Genomic DNA, 22,169 nt, shown 5'->3' with positions numbered 1-22,169 from the left:
TTAGAGCCTAAATCTGGCCGGTAAACTGTCGCCAGAGGCCGAGTTTGCTAACTAACGTTATTTTAATAAGCAGCTCAATTTTAGCTAGTTTAGCTAGTTTAGCTAATTATCTAGCTGTAGCTATCATTATTATTAGTATTATTATTTTATTTTCTTGAAACAGCTTGGAACCACATGAAAATGGTACGAAAATAGTACGTTATAACTTTATAGCTCAACAATTCAGTTAAAAATGTAAAACTCTTGTTGTTTCTTTTATTGTTGCTTATTAATTATGGCTTATATATAATAAAAACCCAAAAATCAGTGTCTCAGAAAGTTACTGGTACTTTCCGCTGTGTGGGCAGTGTGCCAAGTCCTGCTGGAAAATGAAATCCGCATCTCCATAAAAGTTGCCAGCAGAGGGAAGCAGAAAGTGCTGTAAGATTTTCCAGGAAAAACACTGCACTGATTTTGTACTTGTTATAACACAGTGGACCAACACCAGCAGATGGCATGTCTCTCCAAATCATCACTGGACACTTCACAGAAGACCTTTTGATTTCCAAATTAAATGTAAAATTTACTGATATTCAGTGATGGTGGTTTGGAGAGCCATGCCATCTGCTGGTGTTGGTCCACTGTGTTTTCCGGGAAAATCTTGCTACCTTCTGCTAACAACTTATATGAAGATGCTGATTTCATTTTCCAGCAGGACTTGGCACACTGCCAAAAGTACCAATTGGTCTTATATAATATTAAAATAATCCGAGACACAGATTTTTGTGTTTTCATTGGCTGTAAGCCATAATCATCAACAATAGAAGAAATAAAAATCTAAGATAGACTCTCAAGTCAACTTTATGTGGTCCACTATAGAGATACCCATACTTGGGCCACTAGCCAATTTATAAAGGTCTACCTTCCTTATAGGTCCACCATATACTGTTATAGGTGCCACAATACACCACATACCTTGGGATTTCACTCACAAGTCCAGTTTTAAGGCCTACATCACATACAGGTGCCATATTAGGGCTTCCTATCATCAATCGTGTTTTTAAGATCTACTTTTCAAGTTCATTGTACAGGTGTCACTTGTATAAGTCCACATTATAAGTTCAGTTCCACCATACAAACTTCACAAGGCCTACCTTCCTTAAAATGTTCACCATAGTCAATTTAATTTAGGCTCCTAGAGAGTCATTCTCAACCTAAATTGAGCTACTTACCAAAATCCACTTTATAAGCTATCCACACAGATGACATACCAAACCTTGCTCGGGCTTCTGCTCACAAGTCCACTTTATAAGGCCCACTTTCCTCACAGGTCCACCATAGAAGTGCACAATAAGACTGTAGTCTGTTTGTTGTCAGGTATTTGTCATGCACCACCCACAACCACAATTTCTGGTCAGTTTCTAACCACAGGCTGCTGGTGAATAGATCTTATTTGGGTGGTTGTTGGTTTCAAAGACTGCATCCTTTATTGGAAAAGTAGGGGTTTCTAACTAAAGTGGGCAGGGAGTGAAATATGGTTGCAGGACTGCTGGAATGGGATTGTGGGCTTGTTTATTGTCAAGTTCTATATGCTATTTGTATGCATTTCCTACAGTTTATAAACATTTTACTAGATTTATGTACCACCAACATTCATTCATTCATTCATTCATTCATTCATTCATTCATTTATTCATTCATATTCTTATCCATGTCAGGCAAAACGTGGGTCTGGGGCCTACATACAATCATTAGGTGCAGGGCAAGACATCAGGTCATCAAGGGTACAAACAACAAGTTTAATGCATTTATATACAGCATTAGCATTTATAGTTTCCATAAGTAAACTCTTAAACTCTTGTTTGGGCCCCTTAAATCCTGTTTTTGGCCACATCTGCAAAATAATGCTTTACACTCCCTGACCCATCATGTTTTGTACACAAAGTCATTTTTGTCCACATTACTTCACACTGTAATGAACACGTTTGCCATTAAGTTATTTTCCTCAGTGTTGACTAAATGCTGACATGGTGTGAAGTGTGACACTTACGTAAGAGGTTGACCTGTTAATCTTAAATAGTCTACGGTAAGTATTCCCAGTTGTTGATGTCAGGCATTACAGATGTGTTCAAGCAGAGTAAAATAACAATAGAAAGTTTAATAGTTTGCAAATAGAAGTGAAGCTATATTCAGTGTCATATTTATAGAATATGAAAGAAGTTAGATAACCTTGCTAAAAAAAAAAAAGGTGATCACAAGCAAAAACAACCCAACATTTTGAATAAAACAACACCAAACCAGCATTAATTTATATTTGTTGTAAATTGAATACTGGTATGATGGACAACCAGAACCATACCAGCACCATTCCACCAGCTTAACCAGCATGTATTGTGTTCCGAACTATGATCAGTATGAGCAGCCAACACAAGACATAAAGTCAGGTCAGCTGACTACCTGAATATAATGAATATAGACCAGGTTATTCCATTAATGGATCAATTTTTTCTTCCCTGATGGAAGAAACGGGTATATTCCAAGATGACTAGAATGTCAGGATTCATGATGCTGGAATTGTGAAAGAGTTCAGGGTTCAGGGAGCATGAGATCATCATAATTTTCACACATGGATTGAGAGAGAGTTCACCACAGAGTCCAGATCTTAACCTCATTGAGAATCTTTGGGATGTGCTGGATGGAGAAGAGCTGCTTTGTGCAGTGGTCAGACTCTACCATCATCAATGCTGCTGCAAGATCTTGGGGAAAAATGAATAAATTAATGCAACATGAATTGCAGAAGCTTATTGAAACAATGCCACAGCGAATGCATGCAGCAATCAAAGCTAAAGACGGTCCAATCAAATATTAGAGTGTGGTCAACAGCACAAACCAGGATATTATGTCTTTCTGCTGGTCTGTGCTGTTGTTTTAAGCAGATGTCAGACGATGCTTTTTAAAATGCAAAGCCTAAGTATCAGACAAATCAAAATATATTCAAATAAAATGAAAAAACAAAAAAACATAAACATTTTTACAGCCGGCCCTTAATTCTGTACAATTCTTAGTTAAATGCTCAGATTTTTATTAACATTCACTGTATAAAAAAACAAAAACAAAATCAGTATTTATTACACAAAGCTGGACACCAGCATGCATCTGGGCTATAATTCAGGGCTAACATCTTAAGGAGATGAAAATACTGTATGTGATTGTGCTTGTAAGAGCCATTGGTCCATCAGTTCAGTTCCATCAGTCCATGTCCAGGTCAGCCTGGTGCTGCAGCAGGGTGCTGTGGATGTGCTGGAAGCTGGGCCGCTCCTTGGCGTTCCTCCTCCAGCAGCTCTGCATGAGGCTGTGAACTGCATCAGGGCAGCAGGCAGGCCGTGGGAGATAAACCTGTCAAAGATAAACACAACTCAGCACTGCCATCTTTAGGAGAAATGAGACATTGACCATAATAAAGTATTTAAGGATGGTGATTTTTATATCGTCTCAAAAAAATTTGAATATCATTAAAAAGTTACTTTATTTCAGTAATTCAGTTAAAAATGTTTATATTATATAGATGTATTACACACAGTGTGATCTATTTTAAGCATTTATTTATTTTCTTGTTGATGATTATGGCTTACAGCCAATAAAAACCCAAAAATCTCTGACTCAGAAAATGTGAATATTATATATGAGAAATTAGTACTTTTGGCAGTGTGGGCAGTGTTCCAAGTCCTGCTGGAAAATGAAATCCTCATCTCCATAAAAGTTGTTAGCAGAGAGTAGCACAAAAAGCTGTAAGATTTTTCCGGAAAACACTGCACTGACCTTAGACTTGATTAATAAAACACAGTGGATCAACACCAGCAAACTTTACATTTCATTTGGAAATCAAGGGACCAGAGTCTGGAGGAAGAGTGGAGAGCTGCTTGAGCTGCTTCACTAGTGTGAAGTGATGGTTTGGAAAGCCAGCTGTTCTACCTTAATAAATGAAAGTTCTACCACACAGTATGCAGTAGCGTATGTCAATTGAGAGACTGAAACAGGGCTGTGAGGTATACCTGCTTGTTCTGGTCTCGAAAGAACTCCCCAGTGTTCTCGATCACCTGATCATCGGAGAGCTGTGAGTAGGGCTGCTCCTTACACAGAGTGAGGGTCTCCCATAGAGTCACCCCAAAGGCCCACACATCACTGGCCATGGTGAACTTACCCTGGAATCAAAATGACAGTAGTGCAGTCAGACAAGACCCAACACAGCAGATAACAGTCAAAAACAGTCATTTCTATTCTCCCAGCTTTCCCAGAGAGTCTTACCAGGAGAATGCTCTCCCAGGACATCCAGCGGATGGGCAGCACAGCTCGGCCCTGGATGCGGTAATAGTCCCCGCGGTACAGGTTCCTGCTCATGCCGAAGTCAGCGATTTTGATGGTGTAGTTCGTCCCGACCAAACAGTTGCGGGTGGCCAGATCCCGGTGAACGAAGTTGAGGGACGACAGATACTTCATTCCAGAGGCGATCTGAGTGGCCATGCGGATCAGTGTGCTGTAACTGCAAGGAGAACCAGATTATAGCAGTTCAATATGTTCTGCACAAGAGTGCACTTACATCAAATGAACAAAACTTGAAACTTAAAAAAAATCTAATCCATATTTGATAGTATAGTATCTCTACAACACTCCTTATGACTTCAGTGTGAATAGGCATCTATAGATGAATAGGTATCTGTGGATTTTAACAGTGAAATACTAGCAAATACAATTAGATCAGAATAAGTTTGACTGAGCAACCCAAAAACAGGAGAAGCTAAGAAACTGGCAAAAGCATTTTAACCCAGCAGACAGACCTTATGGTGGACAACGTGTCTTTCTGCTCTTTTCCAGAATCCTGAAGTTTATGGCGAGAGAGGAACTTGTTGAGGTCTCCGTTCTCCATGTACTCTGTGATCATACACAGCGGGTCGCTCTCCACACACACAGCCAGCAGGCGGATGATGTTGGGGTCCCTCAACCTTGACATGATCCTGATCTCCTTTAAAAAGTCATTTCTGACCAATAAAAATAAGAATTCTTTATCTAACAATATTGTGTCATCCATACTGACATCAGACAAGCTCTGAACTGCAGTTGTGTGTGTGTATATATATATATATATATATTATATATATATATATATATATATATATATATATATATATATATATTAAGAATGTACCTTGTGTTTTTTGTTGCATCTTCTCTTAGGGTCTTTACAGCGACCAAAATGGGTTCATTTTCAACACCATCCTCATCCTCCTTCATAAAATCCTGCATTCCATTGGCCTCACATAGGTGAACCTGTAGCAAAAAACTTTACTAAATGGAAGATTTTTTTTTGTCCTACACATGCTGGAAAGATGCTGTCATTCCCAGTCGCTTCTGTGTCCCACTGTGTTATAATATCACTGACCCATTCTTTCACTAATGTTTTATAGAAGCAGTCTGTATGACTAGGTGGTTGGTTTTATACACCTGTGGTTGAATGATTTGGAATACTTAATTACTTTTGGCATTATAGTGTATGTCCCACTGTTCCCAAGATGCCTCAAGATATCATTTATAGCATCACTATTAGAGATATCACTTTAAGTTATCACTATTAGAAAAACAAGTTGATAAAAACATTTTTATAGGACGTTTTGCACATCCAAACCCATGACAACATATGTCCACAGATAGAAGTTGGAAACTTCTGTGTGTACGAATTAATGATTTAACGATTTAGTGACACAAATAGATAGAAGAGAAATAGTAAACTGTTTAATATGGCTCCTTTTACTACGGTTGATGTGCAGTGCAGCCATCTTGGATTCTAAACTTGGTGTTGGAGAGACTCTGGAAATTCTGACTTTCCTAGCAGGAAGTAAAACCTGTGTGGCATTCCAGATGAAATTATTACTTGGAAAACTTTTAGAAAAAGGTTTCAATCAAATGCAGAATTAATTCTATCTGGAAGGGATTAGTTTCTTAGGTGGACGTCTGTGAAAAATATTTCACACTTCTACTCAGTGTAAAAAAAAGAAGGACCAGTGATTTTTTTTTTTTTTGGCTTTCTCAGTCACGTGACATCATGCTCAGTTCAGTAGCTCCTCCATTTCCACTCGCTGCTGTGTTTACGTGGATCTCCGTGGAAACGCCCAAGCGCTTAAAGTGTAATTATGGTGCGTGGCTGTGAACAAAAAGCTATTTTATTAAATGCGAGGACACGAAACTTGTGCGTCCGGACGGGACTACAAAATTACCGCCTGTAATTTTCTCAGAAGACGTCTAAGAAAAACACATACATGTTCGTTCTGGATAGGAATAAAATCGCAGAGGACCCTCTCATAAAAGAAAACATTACCTTATGACCCCCTGAGAAACTAATCCCACCCAGATAGGGCTTTATAAGATCCTAATTGGAGTGGTATAGCTAAGCTTCCATTGCTTCTTTGTTGTCAGCAGACATCAAACATGTCTTAAAGGTTAACTATTTTTGTGTACATTTACTTATACATTTTTTTGTCTATTTCTTTAACTGGCTAGATCTGTTGGAGCATCAACAGCAGATCACATCTGCAAAGCATTTTGTTTGTGTGCTATTTGTTTAGCTGATCTAACTGGACCTCCTCACTGACCTCTCCGAACTGGCCTTCTCCCAGCTTCTCTTTAAATGTCAGCTTCTCTCTGGGGAACTCCTCCAGAGCTCCGTCCCGACCCGGCGGCAGCGGGACAGGAACTGCAGTGACTGAATATCCTGGGCTGCTCACAGCCTCCTGCTGGTTCACTATGTCTGCCTCTGCGTAATGAGGGACTTCTTCTGTAGAGTTGTTTGGAGGTTCATCAGGGGAGGCATCGATCACTGCTGTAACACAATCAATCAATTCAACTGTAGCATAAATTCACACGTCCAAGGAGAACCAAAGCAAAGCTTGGAAGATATTTATATTTGTACAAAATGTATGTAACAATAAACACAAAAGTCAGGCTTCCATGGCTGCTAATGTTTTTAGCTATAAAAGGTGCCCATAAATCTATTTATGATCACTTAAAAGTGTCCTATGATAGCAAACTGTATTTGCAGTGCACTGCCACTATGATCGGAAGTTGATCTTGTTCGAATCCCGGTCATGCAGCTTGCCATCAGCTGGCGTAGCCCTGAGAGAGAGAAAGCACAATTGGACTTGTTCTCTTTCTGGGTGGGTACCAACGTACATGGAAACCTCATCCACGCCTATAGCACATTTGAACCAGAGAGGGCTCTGCAGAGGCGGAAATGACCAAAATTAAAGCGTTTAGACAAATATTAGCAAGACTGGGATGTTTTAATTATTTCAAAGGAACCTACATGTATTAATAGAAAAATATGTGTTTTAGGGATTAGAGGCTCTTTAGGAATTACAAGAAATCTTTTTCATTGCTTTTAAAAATAAAGAAGTCTACCTCTAACATTTTGCCTCATGCCCAGTCTCCACAGTCTTTACACTCTCACTCTCACTCTCACACGTGTTGGTGTGTTCAATCTGTTCTTTTATTCAGTTGTATATGTTTTTTCTTTTTTTTTTATTATTGTACTATCTCTGATATGAACCATACAGTGGAATAAGATTAGAACTGTTGTCCTCCTCACCAAGGTTTTCTGTAGCCTGAAATTCTGGTGCCTTTCGTAACGGCTGGGTGGGCTCCTGATAGTCAGACCCCAGCAGGAAGACCCTCTCGTACGTAGAGGTGGATTCAGCGTCGCTGGAGATGGAGGAGTGGCGATGGGCGAAGGCTTCCCTATGGGCTGAGAGACGTGCCGTCAGCTCATCGTCCAACATCCGGCGTGAGGTCTGTAACAGATTATAAACTTTATTCCTAAATGATTATTCTACAATGTAGCTAGAACACTGTACTGTACTGTGATTGGATGTACACTTTTTGTTTACAGAATAATTTTGCATGTGTTCATGTAGAGCTTTAATGTGTTCAGTATTAAATTTATAATTTAATAAAAAAGAAAACACATCGAATGAGAAGAGGTTTGTGTGAACTTGTCACTATTACTGTTCTCTATTAAGGTTTAATCAGAATTTTTACTACACCAGTAAAGTTATCAAGCTAAGAGCTGCCACTATGATCAGGAGATCGCCGGTTCGAATCCTGTTCATGTAGCTTGCCATCAGCTGCCAGAGCCCTGAGAGAGCGGAATTGGCCTTGCTCTCTCTGGGTGGGTAGATGGTGATGTGGATCAGCATAAGGCTGCGTCTGTGAGCTGATGTATCAAAATTGAGTCGCAGCGCTTTCCTCCGAGCGTTAGCGCTATGATGCTATTCAGCAATGCTGCATCAGCAGCAGTTCAAAAAGAGGCGGAGTCTGACTAGTCTGCTAGTCTTCACTCTCCTTGGGTTGGGGCATTTCTAATGATAGGGGGAGTGCTAATGAGTGGGTTGGGTAATGGGATAAAAATTAGAAACAAAATCTATTAAAATCTGACGTAAATTTATTAGTTTACTTTGGTAATGATATGCTTACTAGCTAAGGAAGGTATGCCTCTCCAATGTTTGTGGTCCATATGCTGTAATATAATGTGTAACACAATAATAATTGTTTTGTAAAAAGCTTTTAGTTTGATACAAATTAATAAGGTATTTTCCATTTTTATTTCAGCTTTTATTGAAAAATAAAGACACTGAAGCTCTATTATGTTATCTATTATACCCACTTTCTCAAGCATCTTCTGCCAGACCTGTCGCCAGAGGATGATGACAATGATTGCCAGCAGGATGGCAATTATGGCCACCAAGCAGCCAATGAGGATGCGTGTGTTACTGTCATCAATCTTGTGTGTGGGGTCACCTCCTAGACAAGACATGACAAGACAAAAAGACGTGAAAAGAAGATGAACAAACATGAAAAAAAACATGAATGGTTACTAGAATGGTTTTAGTAGTTTGTTGTGTAACATTACCAGCAGAGGGCAGCATGTGTCTGGTTTCTTGAGGACAGATTCATAATGAATGCGTCTAATATCTAATGCCAGCAATCCTCTGCAACTCACCGGGGTGTGCACTTGGGTGGCCTCGTTTCCGAGGAATTAGAGAGGTGTTGTACACTGCTGTCCCTGGGTTTGGGAAAAAAAAGATGCATGCATTAATTAAGCAGTGCTCTTAACATGTATTCATACTATCCACTATTTGAAACACCATTGATTATGTGTCTATAACTGAACCAAATCAAGAGATGGAGAAAATATACACTGCCTGGCCGAAAAAAAAAAGATCACACACTTTAATATTTTGTTGGACCACCTTTAGCTTTGATTGATGCACGCATTCACTGTGGCATCATTTCGTGTTTCAATAAGCTTCTGCAATGTAACAAGATTTATTTCAATCCAGTTTTGCATTAATTTATTCATTTTTCTCCAAGATCTTGCAGCAGCATTGATGATGGTAGAGTCTGACCACTGCACAAAGCAGCTCTTCTCCATCCAGCACATCCCAAAGATTCTCAATGAGGTTAAGGTCTGGACTCTGTGATGAACTCTCTCTCAATCCATGTGTAAAAATGATGATCTTGTGCTCCCTGAACTCTTTTACAATTCCAGCCCCATGAATCCTGGCATTGTCATCTTGGAATATGGCCGTGCCATCAGGGAAGAAAATATTAATCCATTGATGGAATAACCTGGTCTATATTCAGTATATTCAGATAGTCAGCTCCTGACTCATTCTTTCAGCACATACTGTTGCTGAACCTAAACCTGCAGACCAACTGCAGCATCAACCCCACATCATTTACTTACTTAAATCCAGGTGAAGACTTGTTTTGGCCAGGCAGTGTAAGTCAACACCTTGTTTTCGATGCATTAACAAGATGATTTTTGTGAAATTTGGTTAAAAAAGAAAGAAGAAAGTGAAGTAAATGAATATATATGTATATATAGAGCTTGTTACCTGACTGGAAAGCAATCTCGCTGAACATCATCCAGGCATCGCTGAATGCAAATCGACACTTGATGGCACTGGCCATGCGATGCCCAAGGGCCACTGTGACGAAACGTGCACTTGTATTGGTATTATCTGCTTCAGGTTTGAAAGAAACAGGCCTGGCTTCCCAGTCCGATTCCGAGCGGAAGTAGCAAACAGCCTGCTGGAATGCTCTCACCCCTGAAGTGTACATGTTATTGCAGTGGACCTGAAAGGACGGAGAGTAATTTGTGTCATTTACAGTCACTATCTGCTTTTTTTGAAACCCTGACACTGTTCGACTACTTACTTAACCTCAGGATCACTGTACCAACTGTTAAGCATGGTGCAGGTAGTTACATGCTCTGGAGTTGCTTTGCTGCCAGTGGAACTGGTACATTGTACAAAGCAGATGGAATGATATGAAGGTAGGACAACCATAACATTTTACATCATAAACTCAAAGCATCACCATTTGATTAAATTCGTATTTCATCAAGACAGTGACCCCAAACCACATCCAAGGTGTGAGGTGGTTGTGGAGTGGACAAGCTAGCATTAATCTTTTGGAATGGCCTTCCCAAAGTCCTGGTCTCAAATATGTGCACTGTGCTTAAAAGTTGAGTCCATGCCAGAAAACCAATGCATTTCATTTAACTTTAGCAGTCCTGCCAAGAAGACGGTTCAATATCCAACCAGAATTCTGCCAAAAGCTTGTTAAAGGCCACCAATAGTGTCAGATCAAGGACAATATTTCATAAAGATTCATGTAAATTAGGTGTGTGGTTGAGAAGGTCTTTTAAACTGGCAAAAAGGAAACTTTTTGAAGGTTCTTTAGACCTTTAAAAAGGGAGTAATAGATTCACTCATTTCAATTGGAAAAGACTGACCTTCATGGATGTGAAGTTCCGGACGCGGTCAAACTCGAACACCATCTCCACAGATCCACTGGGGAAACTGGCGTTGGTCCAGCCTACGTAGTCGTATCCGGGCCAGACGCCATACACTTGGCTTTGAGTGAAATTATCCAAACCCCAGCTTCCGTCAGTCAGCTGACCAAGACCTTCTGTCATACTGAGAGATAGAGCAGAACGTTTAGATATAAAGCAGCCTGCTGCTCCAATCATATCCAATGGATAAGCTCAATAAATAGTGTATAAAGAACTAAAAAAAGAGAGAGCCTTGAATCTCCATGTGTGGTTTTCCAGAATTTCATGCTTTCCGCTGCTGACAACTTTTATGGCGATGCAGATTTCATTTTCCAGCAGGACTTGGCCAATGTGTACCAATTGGGCTTATATAATATTCTAATTTTCTGAAACACTGTTTTTCAGGTTTTCATTGGCTGTAAGCCATTATCATCAACAATAAAATAATTAAACACTTAAAATAGATCACTCTGTGTGTAATACATCTAAATAATATAGGTTTCACGTTTTTTCTCCATTGAGACATTTTTAAACTTCACAAATAAGTCTTGCCACACTTATGAAGTGCAGTATTCACCTGTGATCCACGGTACCATCGTAGACAGTGTCATTCAGGTAAACATGCAGGTTTTGAAAAGTCATCTCTTGGCCTACAGGGGCGCTATAGGACACCAGACCATCTGCAACAGAGGAGAAATAAAAAAATCCGTAAATTAGCTGCTTTACAGGACAACAAGAAACAAGAAAAGTGCAAAAGCTGGAACTAGAGGGGCACATTATGGAAAATATGTTTGTGAGTTGGGATTGTTGCTGATTTCAATCTGCACAATTCTTTTCCTCAGTTGACGCTGCTTCTTGACATGGTTATATCAACAATGAAATGAAGCAGACAAAAGAAGATAGAAAAATCTTGCGTTCATACTGTCTGAAATCAAGTAAAAATCATACATATGATAGGTAACAAACACTTTTTTTTTGCAGTTGTAATTAAAATTAATAGCTAGTATGTTAGCAGTTTATAATCAGTTTATAAGCTGTTTATACTTATTCTAAGTAGATTTATAAGGCTGAACTGATTTGTGTATCAATGATTGTAATAAGACAAACCCTGACCTAGCCATTCACATCCATAAAGCTCCACCCTCATACACACGGTCATGGAGGGGTCAGACACAGGCATGAAGCGCACGAAACGTGCGATGATGGGCGGCTCCAGGTCCTTCAGCACAACTTCATAAGGGTTCTTGTTTCCATCGATGACCTGAGTATAAGGAAGGTGTGACGGTGAGAGAAAATAAAGAGCTTCAACCATTAACAACCAATAAAAACAATTAAGGCATACTAGTAATTGGCCAATAACAATAGAAAAGTAATAAAAACATACAATACTTTGGTAAAAAAAATCAGATTAGTGTAAATTATCTTTAACACAAGTGTGATTGATCACCCAATTTCTCTACATCAGTCAGTACCTTCACCTGTTTGGTGTCCTCACCTGACCACCGTTTCGGTCGTGCCAGGATACCCAGCGGACGCCGTCCCGGCTATACTTTATCCTGTAGCTCTGGGCGAACTCATTTCCCATGCCATCGGCGTGGCGCCCCTGGGTGCCCACCAGCGTGACAAAGTGCAGCGTGCGAAGATCAATCTGCAGGAACTCTTTCAGGCTTTTCGCTTCTGCCACCACGTCTGGGCACCAGGCACCATCTCCATCATCAAAGTCAAGCCTTTAGAAAATTTTTATATTTTATATAAGACCAATTGGTACTTTTTGGCAGTGTGGGCAGTGTGCCAAGTCCTGCTGGAAAATGAAATCTGCACAGTGGATCAACACCAGCAGATGACATGTCTCTCCAAACCATCACTGATCATCAGTAAATTTTACATGTCATTTAAAGTAAATCAAGGGAGCAGAGTCTGGAGGAAGAGTGGAGAGACACACAGTCCAAGCTGCTTGAGGTCTAGTGTGAAGTTTCCACCAATCAGTGATGTTTTGGAGAGACATGTCATCTGCTGGTGTTGATCCACTGTGTTTTATTATCAAGCCTAAAGTCAGTGCAGTTTTGTTTTCCCACAAAATTTTACAGCACTTCATTCTTCCCTCTGCTACTGACAACTTTTATGGAGATGCAGATTTCATTTTCCAGCAGGACTTGGCACACTACCAACACTGCTAAAAGTACCAATTGCTCTTATATAATATTCTAATTTTCTGAGACACTGATTTTTGGGTTATCATTGGCTGTAAGCCATAATCATCAACAATAAAAGAAATGAACGCTTAAAATAGATCAACTGAATTACTGAAATAAAGTAACACTATATAGTAACTTGATGGAATATGTGTGTTTATGTGTGTATATATACTTGCCTGCCATATCTAGCTGCGGTTGACTCCGACCACTGACTGGAGGCAGAAATATCCTCATCCTGAATCTTGCCGCCAGTCATCCCCAGAGGATATCTGCATACCCCTACCACACACACACACACACACACATATTCAACTATAGGGAGATCAGTACAAAACACACTCTCACAGCATGCTAGCGGCAACAGATAAAATACATCGCTGACACTGATGAATCACGGGAACATCAACAGCCTTAAGCCACTTCTGACAGCATTCATCACTCTAAGTTCTGATTCAACCGAATGCTGGTGGATTTACTGTGTAGGAGGATCGCCAGAGTTTAGTTTCTATAACAGAAATGTCTAATTTCTGAATTAGCATCGTGCTAACCGCATCTCTGGAGCATCTTCCACACTCAGTCATGCAGCTTGCCATCAGCTGCCGGAGCCCTGAGAGACCACAATTGGTAGATGGCAGTCTTTCCCCTCATCATTCCTAGGGTGATGTTGATCATTACAAGGCTGCGTCTGTGAGCTGATGTATCAGAACCAAGTTGCTGCGCTTTCCTCCGAGCACGCACTTGGTCTCCCTTTCCTGATGAGAGCCAGTTTCATCATAATGTTTTTGTTGGTCTTTGCAGTGACTGCATTTGAGGATACTTTTAAAGTTCTTTTTTCAGATTGATTTCTGTGATGACTGATTCTTTTCTTTAATTAGTTGAGTAGTTCTTGTCATAATATGGATTAGACCATTACTCAGATAGGGCTTTTTTAGTTGGATAACTTTAAACTAGTTTGGATGACTTTAGTAATAATCTACAATGCAGACAATTTTTAAATAATAAAAAAAACACTGAATTTAAGGTGTCGAAACTTTTGACTGATACTGCACTTCTTCAAAATAGCAACCTTTTAATTTTCAGTGGAAATCAATGCAAAAAAAAATATTTTTTGAACATTTTGATTGGATTTTTTATAATTAATCGTAAAACATGGAAAATGACAAATGACTTACAGAAAAAATGTAAATTGATTTTTGTTTTGTGCATGATATAGTGGCACTATATTTTACAAAATTACCAAAAACATGCCTTAAAATAAATATTCTGTAAAAGTCCTTTTTTATAAACTATGTAAGGAAGTCAGAACTACGTTTTATATTTTAAATGTATGCACATACATGTATATTAGATCAGATAAGGTTTTATTACCTTACCTAAATCTAATTAGTGGAGAAATATAAAAATGAAAACATACACACTGTTTTGTATAAATACATTAAAAAAAAAAAAAAAAAAAAAAAATATATATATATATATATATATATATATATATATATATATAAAAACAGGTTGTAGTCTTTTTGAACATCGAATTTTGTTAAGAATCACATTTATAACATCAAACATGTCTTAACTGATCTAGTGCATTTTAGATGATGGTAAATAGGATTATTTGGATTCTTTAAAAACAGAGGTGAGGTAGAGTGGGTGAGTTTGTTTTAGTAGTGAAATAAGGTGTAGCTGCTCTCTAGGAGCTTACAGCATGAAGGTGAATAAGCAGGCTTTGCTGCTTGGATCCCCACCCTAAAAGTAAATACCCAAATACCACCCAGCCCCTTTCAGGAGGCCTCTATATGGACACAGAGGGCCTTTATATACCCCGGCTAGGAAAAGCCTAGAGAGACAAGCTCAGGGAGATGGAATTCTCTTGGAGAAATCAACTCACTGGTAAAGAGAAAATACATTCTGCTGCATGTTTCTTATATAATGATGATTATATAAATGATGATTAGCTTTCATAAAGAAACTAAACTCTAATGTACAAAATGCAGCAAAAATACAAACAACAGCCAAACAGGGTCTGGAAGACTAAAGAAATAATAATTTAAGACCTGGCAGAACAATAAGTCAACCATGCAAACTCTGGTTGACCACTGAAACAATCATTCAAGACTTGACTGACTACTGAAGAAGCCATTCAAAACTTGGTAGACCAATAAAACCACCATTCAAAACTTGATAGACCAATGAAACAAACATGCACAACTTGGTTAACCACTGAAACAGTCATGCAAGACTTGATTGACCACTGGAGGAACCTTTCAAGACTTGGTAGACCAATGAAACAACCAATCAAGACTTGCTAGGCCAATGAAACAACAAATCAAGACTTGGTAGACCATTAAAGACTTGGTAGACCAATGAAACAACCATTCAACACATGGTAGACCAACGTAAAAACCATTCGAGACTTGGTAGACCAATGAAACAACCATTCAAGACTTGGTAGACCAACGTAAAAACCATTCAAGACTTGGTTGACCAATGAAACAATCATTCAACACTTGGTAGACCAATGTAAAAACTATTCAAGACTTATTAGGCAAATGAAACAACCATTCAAGACTTGGTTTACCAAGGAAAAGACTTGTTAGACCAATAAAACATCCATTCAACACTTGGTAGACCAATGTAACAATCATTCAGGACTTGGTAGGCCATAGAAACAACCATTCAAGACTTGGTTTGTCAAGGAAAAAAACTTGCAGGACTTGGTTGACCACTAAAACAGTCATGCAAGACTTGATTGACTGCCGGAGAAACCGATCAATGGAAAACCATTTAAGATACTTGATATTTAACTACTTAGCTGGATGAAGAAACTATAGTCAACTCAGGAATGGCTTGTTATTTATGTGGGTATCTGGATTTGATGTGTTAAATGCAGTGTAAACACTAAAATGTGTAGGACATGACCAGGGTTAGGAACCACTGTAATAGGAACTATGCCCTTTGCACAGTGGCAGGTGATTTAAACTTCTTTACCAGTGGTTGAATCATCTACTTATAGAAGGGCTATAACTCAATTCAAGTCCATCAAATCATACTGTCCTAAAAGCAGTGGTTGGAAAAGACCAAGTGCTGTAAATGAATGCAGAACTCTGTCACCCCATCAGCCTTGTTGGCCTTGGCATTTCAAACAGACACCAGACCCCCCAGTGCAGGCTCCTCTACGAACCGGCTCAGCGTGAATGACTGCCCTGTTCCAGTCCCCGGCCTTAAAAACCACTAGAGCATCAGCCCACTGCGAGAGCTGCATAGACAAACGACCGCTTCTACTAGAAATTCTTCAATGGATGCCAGTCGTAAGACCTTTTCCACACAAATATAACCTCTAAGATCACATGTAGAGAGAGCTAACATCAACACAGAGTTCACTGTGCATGGGTTCAAAAGGTTCTAGAGGTATAAACTATCAAAATACTCCCTCTGCCTTGTGATTTCAGCCACTAAAACAGGTGTTTATATTCACACAAACAGCTTTTAGACTCTCTAGAGAATGCCTACTGTCAAGCTGTGGCTAGAGAGGGTCTTAACCTGGGCTTTAAGAATCAAAAAGACTAGAGGGTGTGATGAGGCAAGACAAAACAATATAACAATATACAGCTCTGGAGACCACTTAAAAATGATGAGTTTCTTTGATTTTACCAAATTAAAAAAATCTCTGGAATATAATCAGGAGGAAGATGGATGATCACAAGCCATCAAACCAAACTGAACTGCTTGAATCTTTGCACCAGGAGTAAAGGCATAAAGCTTTCCAAAAGCAGTGTGTAAGACTGGTGGAGGAGAGCATGATGCCAAAATGCATGAAAACTGTGATTTAAAACCAGGGTTATTCTATCAAATTTTGATTTCTAAACTCTTAAAACTGTATGAATATAAATTGAATATAAAATGTTTTCTTTGTATTATTTAAGGTCTGAAAGCTCTGCATCTTTTTTGGTATTTTAGCTATTTATTATTCTCAAAGACAGTTTTACAAATTTCCTCCAAAGTTCTTCAGAGTATATTCGGTCAGATTTGTTAATGGTGTTGGTGAAGGGAAACAGATGTCTGGGGTGTTTAAAGCCTCTGGTAGCTACCTCACACCCATTAGTAACAAACATGCAGTTTCCTGTCAATGCCAGAGAACTTAGGAGAATGTTTTGGTGTTAAAAAAATTAATTTATAGAAAAATAGTACATGCAGAACATTGTAAGACTACCCACCAACCCTCCCACCCTCAAAAATGAGTTACAAAGTGCTTGTAGTCAAACAGCTGATGGTAAAACCATTACTGATTATCAGTAAATTTTGCATTTTATTTGTAAATCAAGGTCTAGTGTGAAGTTTCTACAATCAGTGATGGTTTGGAGAGACATGTCATCTGCTGGTGTTGATCCACTGTGTGATAGTTCTTGACTTTTTTTGACTTTTTATGACCGTTCTAAACATTTTCTAATAGTGAGGAAAAGTCTATTAACAAGAGACCAGACTTGAAGAGACGAAGAGAAAGATGGATGATCACAAGCCGTTAAACCAAGCTGAACTGCTTGAAAATTTGCACCAGGAGTGAGGCAGCATAAAGTTATCCAAAAGCAGTGTGTAAGACTGGTGGAGGAGAACATGATGCCAAGATACATGAAAAAAACTGTGATTAAAAACCAGGGTTATTCCACCAAATATTGATTTCTGAACTCTTAAAACTTTTTGCATTATATAAAATTGATACTTATAAACATATGGTAGTATTTGCCCAATTCATTCATAATATACCTGTAGTATGTCCCTAGAGTGTTCAGCTCTTACCTGGATTCACCTGTGACCTCACAGCTCCAGAGAGGATGACCAAGAAGATATGCCATCGCATCCAGATCATCTTGCCTTGATTTTTATGCCTGTAAATGAAAACAATCCAACAGTTACCAAGAGTAAAGTACAGGCGCATTATTTAACATTTAACATTTACACTCGCTGGCCACTTTAGTAGAGACCCCTTTGCAGAGTCTCTGGTTTACGGTCTGGTCTAGAGATTGTGGCTGACCTGCTGATACACAGTTGGTGTTATCCATCCTGTATCCCTTCATCAGTGGCCAGGATCTGACCACAGAGCTGCTGTTGGCTGGAAGGTTGTGGGGGTGTTCCCACTCTCCATCTAGCATTGACACTCACGTGTGTAAAAATCCCTCTGTGTGCTGCTTCTTCTTTAAAAGGGCCCATAACACGGAATTCTGGAAACTGAATTCTCTCCAAAAGAGAATTCCCTCTATAAGGCGCACTTAATAGCCTTTAATTTTCCCAAAAATCGTCAGTGTCCCTTTAAATCTGGTGCACCATATGTATGAATTCTACCAGTCAGGTATTAAGGAGCAGTAAAGCCATTCTGCTGAAGTACTGCTGCTTAATACAGGAGTTTCAGTTTAGTTCTCCAGCAGTATTAGCGTTAGCTGCCAACTGCGCTAAGCACTAGCTCTTCGGCTATTCAGAGGTGCGTGTTATCAGCCTGTACCCTGCTGCTAACCCCAGATAACACTGCTGAAGCAGTGCTCCAGCTTCAGTGGAAATCTGGAAATCTAAGCTAAGTGTAAATAAATGGAAGTGCTTTACTCACCCAAATAAATAGTTTTTGTTAGAGAAATCTGTGTAGATTAATATCCAGCACTTGTTTGACTTGTCTATTGTGTGAAAAATAATAACGGTATACAAGTTTTAAAAAGAACATATATGGAACCTAATCGAAGCAAAATTATTTGAAACATCTTATATGCAATGCAGTTATGCTGCCACTATGATCGGCAGATTGCTGTTCGAATCCCAGTCATGCTGCTTGCCATCAGCTTCCGGAGTCCTTGCTCTCTCTCTGGGTGGGTACAGTAGATGGTGCTCTTTCCCCTCATCACTCCTAGGGTGATGTGGATCAGCACAAGGCTGTGTCTGTGAGCTGAAGTATAGGAACCGAGTCGCTGCACTTTCCAATGGGCTATATAAAGCTGTTAAGAAATATAAATTATGCAGAATACGAGTTGTGCTGTCCATTGTGGGTAGTAATGCCTTCTATAACATAGAAGTTGGATAGGTTGGAACATTTTCATAATGCAAAAATGAATCAAAGCAAGTGTCAATACATTAAATATATAAATATCATAACAGGTCCCGATTTAAAGGTTTAGTGGGGGGATGTATGTAAGACCGGTATGTGTCCTTTTAACACTAACAGAGCATAATCCAGAGCTCCTGAGCAGGACTTTAAATGACACAAAGGTCTTCTTGTAGGTCTGCAGGCTCACAGGTAAGACCACTCTTCCTGAACACACAGCCCACTATGCAGTTGATGTTTATTTATTTTGTAAATGGGGCTCCTGAGGTATGTCTCAGTCAGCTGGATGTGGGAGAAAACTACTGTATGGTCATTCCTGAGGTGAGCGCCAGGAGATTAGTCTGCAGAAAAAGCTGCCGCCGGTGGACGGACACAAGCTGGGGGCAAACCCTCTTTCAGGGGCTGTACGATAAATCGTATTTTTCTATTATCACGGTATGAGTTAGTAGTAAAAATACCAAAGAAGTTGCAATAACATGGTGAATAACAGCAAACTTAAATTGCATTAGCTGCATGCAACAACAGAGGGAGCTCTGCACGCTGTAGACTGTGGTCATGTGATGAAACAAAGCTGGAGGTTGAGTGAGGTAGAGCAAGATAGAATGAATTGCAGTGAGGTAGAGCAGAATAGAGTGATATAGAGGGAGATAGACCAAGATACAATGAGGTAGAGTAAGGTAGAGTGAGGTAAAGCAAGATATAATTAATTAGAGCTATATATATATTGATACACTGTGAAGTAGAGTGAGATACTGACGGGTAGAGTGAGATGAGCAAGGCAGGGTGAGATAGAGCAATATAGAGTCAGATAGAGTGAGGCAGATGGAGATAGACCAAGTTATAGTGAGGTGGAGCAAGATATAGTAAAGTGGAGTGAGATAGAGTAAGATAGACTGAGGTAGAACAAGATAGAATTAATTAAAGCCAGAGTGAGATACTGAAATGTAGAGTGAGATATATTGAGGTACAGCAAGGCAGAGTGATCACAAGCCATCAAACCAAGCTGAACTGCTTGAAGTTATCCAAAAGCAGTGTGTAAGACTGGTGGAGGAGGAGAACATGATGCCAAGATGCATGAAAACTGTGATTAAAAACCAGGGTTATTCCACCAAATATTGATTATTTCTGAACTCTTAAAACTTTATGAATATGAACTTGTTTTCTTTGCATAATTTGAGGTCTGAAAGCTCTGCAAATAAATGCTCTAAATAGAATGTTTATAGAATAAAACATAAAACAATGTTCATTTTACTCATATAAACATATAACTATTAAACCTAAAAATAATACTGACTCTCATTTTTATAACGTGTACCTGCGTTAGAAAACTCACCAGTATTAAGCCATGAAGTCCATGAAAGCAGCTCCTTAGCAGAATTCCCAAACTGCCCATGAGTGGAGGTGTGCAGTCCTCCCCTGCCCTGGACGCTACTGGAAGCAGAGAGGGGAGTGAGGCCAGTAGCCCTGAGCCCAGAGCAGAAATAAACACACAGGGGGGGCAGCGCCACTTCTGGGGAAATGCCAGCCGGCCCACAACTCAACCTGGGACACATACGGATTCAATTATGAGGTGCAGAAGCCATTTACTGCTGTTTCTTTCCTGTTCTTTCTTTCCTTTTTTCAAATCTCACACCTACAAGATTGGCAGTTTTATAACAGCACAGGTCCAAACATTGTGAACAGGAGTATGTGAACGTTTGGTACCTTTAGGTCTTAATGGCCCAATCCCATTTTAACCCTTTGGCCCTACTACTCACCCCTACCCCTTCTTTTTGATTGTAACCCTTCCCTTTGAAACAGAGATACAAGGGAAAGGGGTAAAATCCAGTTTTAACCTAGTTCAGTAACCTAGCTGCTGCTGCTGGTTAACTAGTTAACTTTAGGGCTTATTTTATTGTATGTCTTCAGAAAGGTGGGAGATGGTACAGAAATGAATTATTATTGTCTATTCCTTATTTCTTCTGTGATGGGAAGCTGAAATTACCTTTGATTAGCTTTTATTTTATTTTAATACTTAAACACTGCAGCCCCTGCTGTCTGTTGCACCATTTAAGATGGAATGGGAAAGTTAGATAAGCTAACTAGCTACTAGCGATCTTTTTTATGCTTGTTATGAAGAATTTGGCCATAAAACATTGAAACCACACATTAAAGTATAGTAATAAAGTGCTTATTGTCACTTTTAACAAGGAAAATACAAAAATTTGTAGGTTTCTTTGGTCGCTTGTTCCGCCATCTTACCAGTGATTTTCATACTCCTCGGTTTGAAGTGTGCATCTGAAAAATCTCTGTATGAAGGGGTAACAAGTGCTATCCCTTCCCCCTAACCTACCCCTCCAACCTAACAAGAATGGAGACACCCCTACCACTTGGTGTGCACACTCAAATCAACAGAGGGTTAGGGGTAAATTCTAGGGATTGGGCCTTCATCTCCTTAGATTGAGTGTTAAATTAGGGGTGGAGCTAAACGCTGCAGGGTGGTATGTAGCCAGAATCAAGATTAAGCACTACCAAGTGAAGTGTAGTGTAGTTTTATGGATGAAATGTATTTTTATCAAGTTAAAATGTAATTTTACACATTCCAATTGTATAAGAATGATTATATTTTTAAAAGGACAAATTCTCTTTATCTGTTACTTTAAGAATACTCAGCAGAATCTTATTTGGGATTATTCGCAGTTTAATCTTTTGAAAGTCCTTGTTGAGTTTGGAGGATCTAGTGCTAGGCTAAGTTTCGAGTCTTTTTGGTGCCATCACTATCTCAGTTGAGATTTTGGGGCTAATCAAGTTTTGTGTCAGTAGAACTAGTCAAGTTTTAAGTATATTTTTATGCTATATGATATATTTAACTAAAATTGCTGATCCAAACAACCAGTGATTTATAAAGGAAAATTGTGGAAATTATTAGGGGTGCCCAAACTTTCGATTCAAACACCTGTGAATCAAATCCCTGGTATGCAAGACCAATCAAGTAAAAAGTAAGAAGTTAATGTCATATATATGACAAGTATCCACTCCATTGGACATCCAC

The 22,169-nt window shown here is 39.2% G+C and overlaps 1 protein-coding gene across 1 annotated transcript; it reads right to left on the bottom strand.

Annotated features, from left to right (window-relative positions):
• Nucleotides 1-1,643: 1,643 nt before the first annotated feature.
• ddr2b (discoidin domain receptor tyrosine kinase 2b) lies at nt 1,644-17,938 on the bottom strand. Its single transcript, XM_022677865.2, has 16 exons — nt 17,851-17,938; nt 13,236-13,338; nt 12,360-12,591; nt 11,978-12,125; nt 11,442-11,544; nt 10,826-11,009; nt 9,924-10,164; nt 9,026-9,088; nt 8,690-8,826; nt 7,616-7,817; nt 6,624-6,850; nt 5,183-5,304; nt 4,815-5,015; nt 4,285-4,519; nt 4,032-4,181; nt 1,644-3,375 (listed from the first exon to the last, which is right to left on the bottom strand). The coding sequence occupies exons 1-16, from the start codon at nt 17,918-17,920 to the stop codon at nt 3,229-3,231; spliced, it is 2,565 nt and encodes an 854-aa protein (XP_022533586.2). The 5' UTR covers nt 17,921-17,938; the 3' UTR covers nt 1,644-3,228.
• Nucleotides 17,939-22,169: the final 4,231 nt, after the last annotated feature.

The sequence above is a fragment of the Astyanax mexicanus genome, chromosome 8 (assembly GCF_023375975.1).
Source record: "Astyanax mexicanus isolate ESR-SI-001 chromosome 8, AstMex3_surface, whole genome shotgun sequence".
Taxonomy (NCBI): Eukaryota; Metazoa; Chordata; class Actinopteri; order Characiformes; family Acestrorhamphidae; genus Astyanax; species Astyanax mexicanus.
Note: the sequence above shows the minus strand (reverse complement) of the source record. Positions and strands in the feature narration are given on the sequence as shown.

Excerpts from the sequence above, each read along its gene's own strand:
- ddr2b (XM_022677865.2), bottom strand. The coding sequence starts at position 17,920 with ATGATCTGGATGCGATGGCATATCTTCTTGGTCATCCTCTCTGGAGCT. Across the intron at positions 12,126-12,359 it reads ACGACCGAAACGGTGGTCAG|GTCATCGATGGAAACAAGAA; the intron begins GTGAGGACACCA and ends CCTTATACTCAG. Across the intron at positions 10,165-10,825 it reads GGAACTTCACATCCATGAAG|GTCCACTGCAATAACATGTA; the intron begins GTCAGTCTTTTC and ends CCGTCCTTTCAG.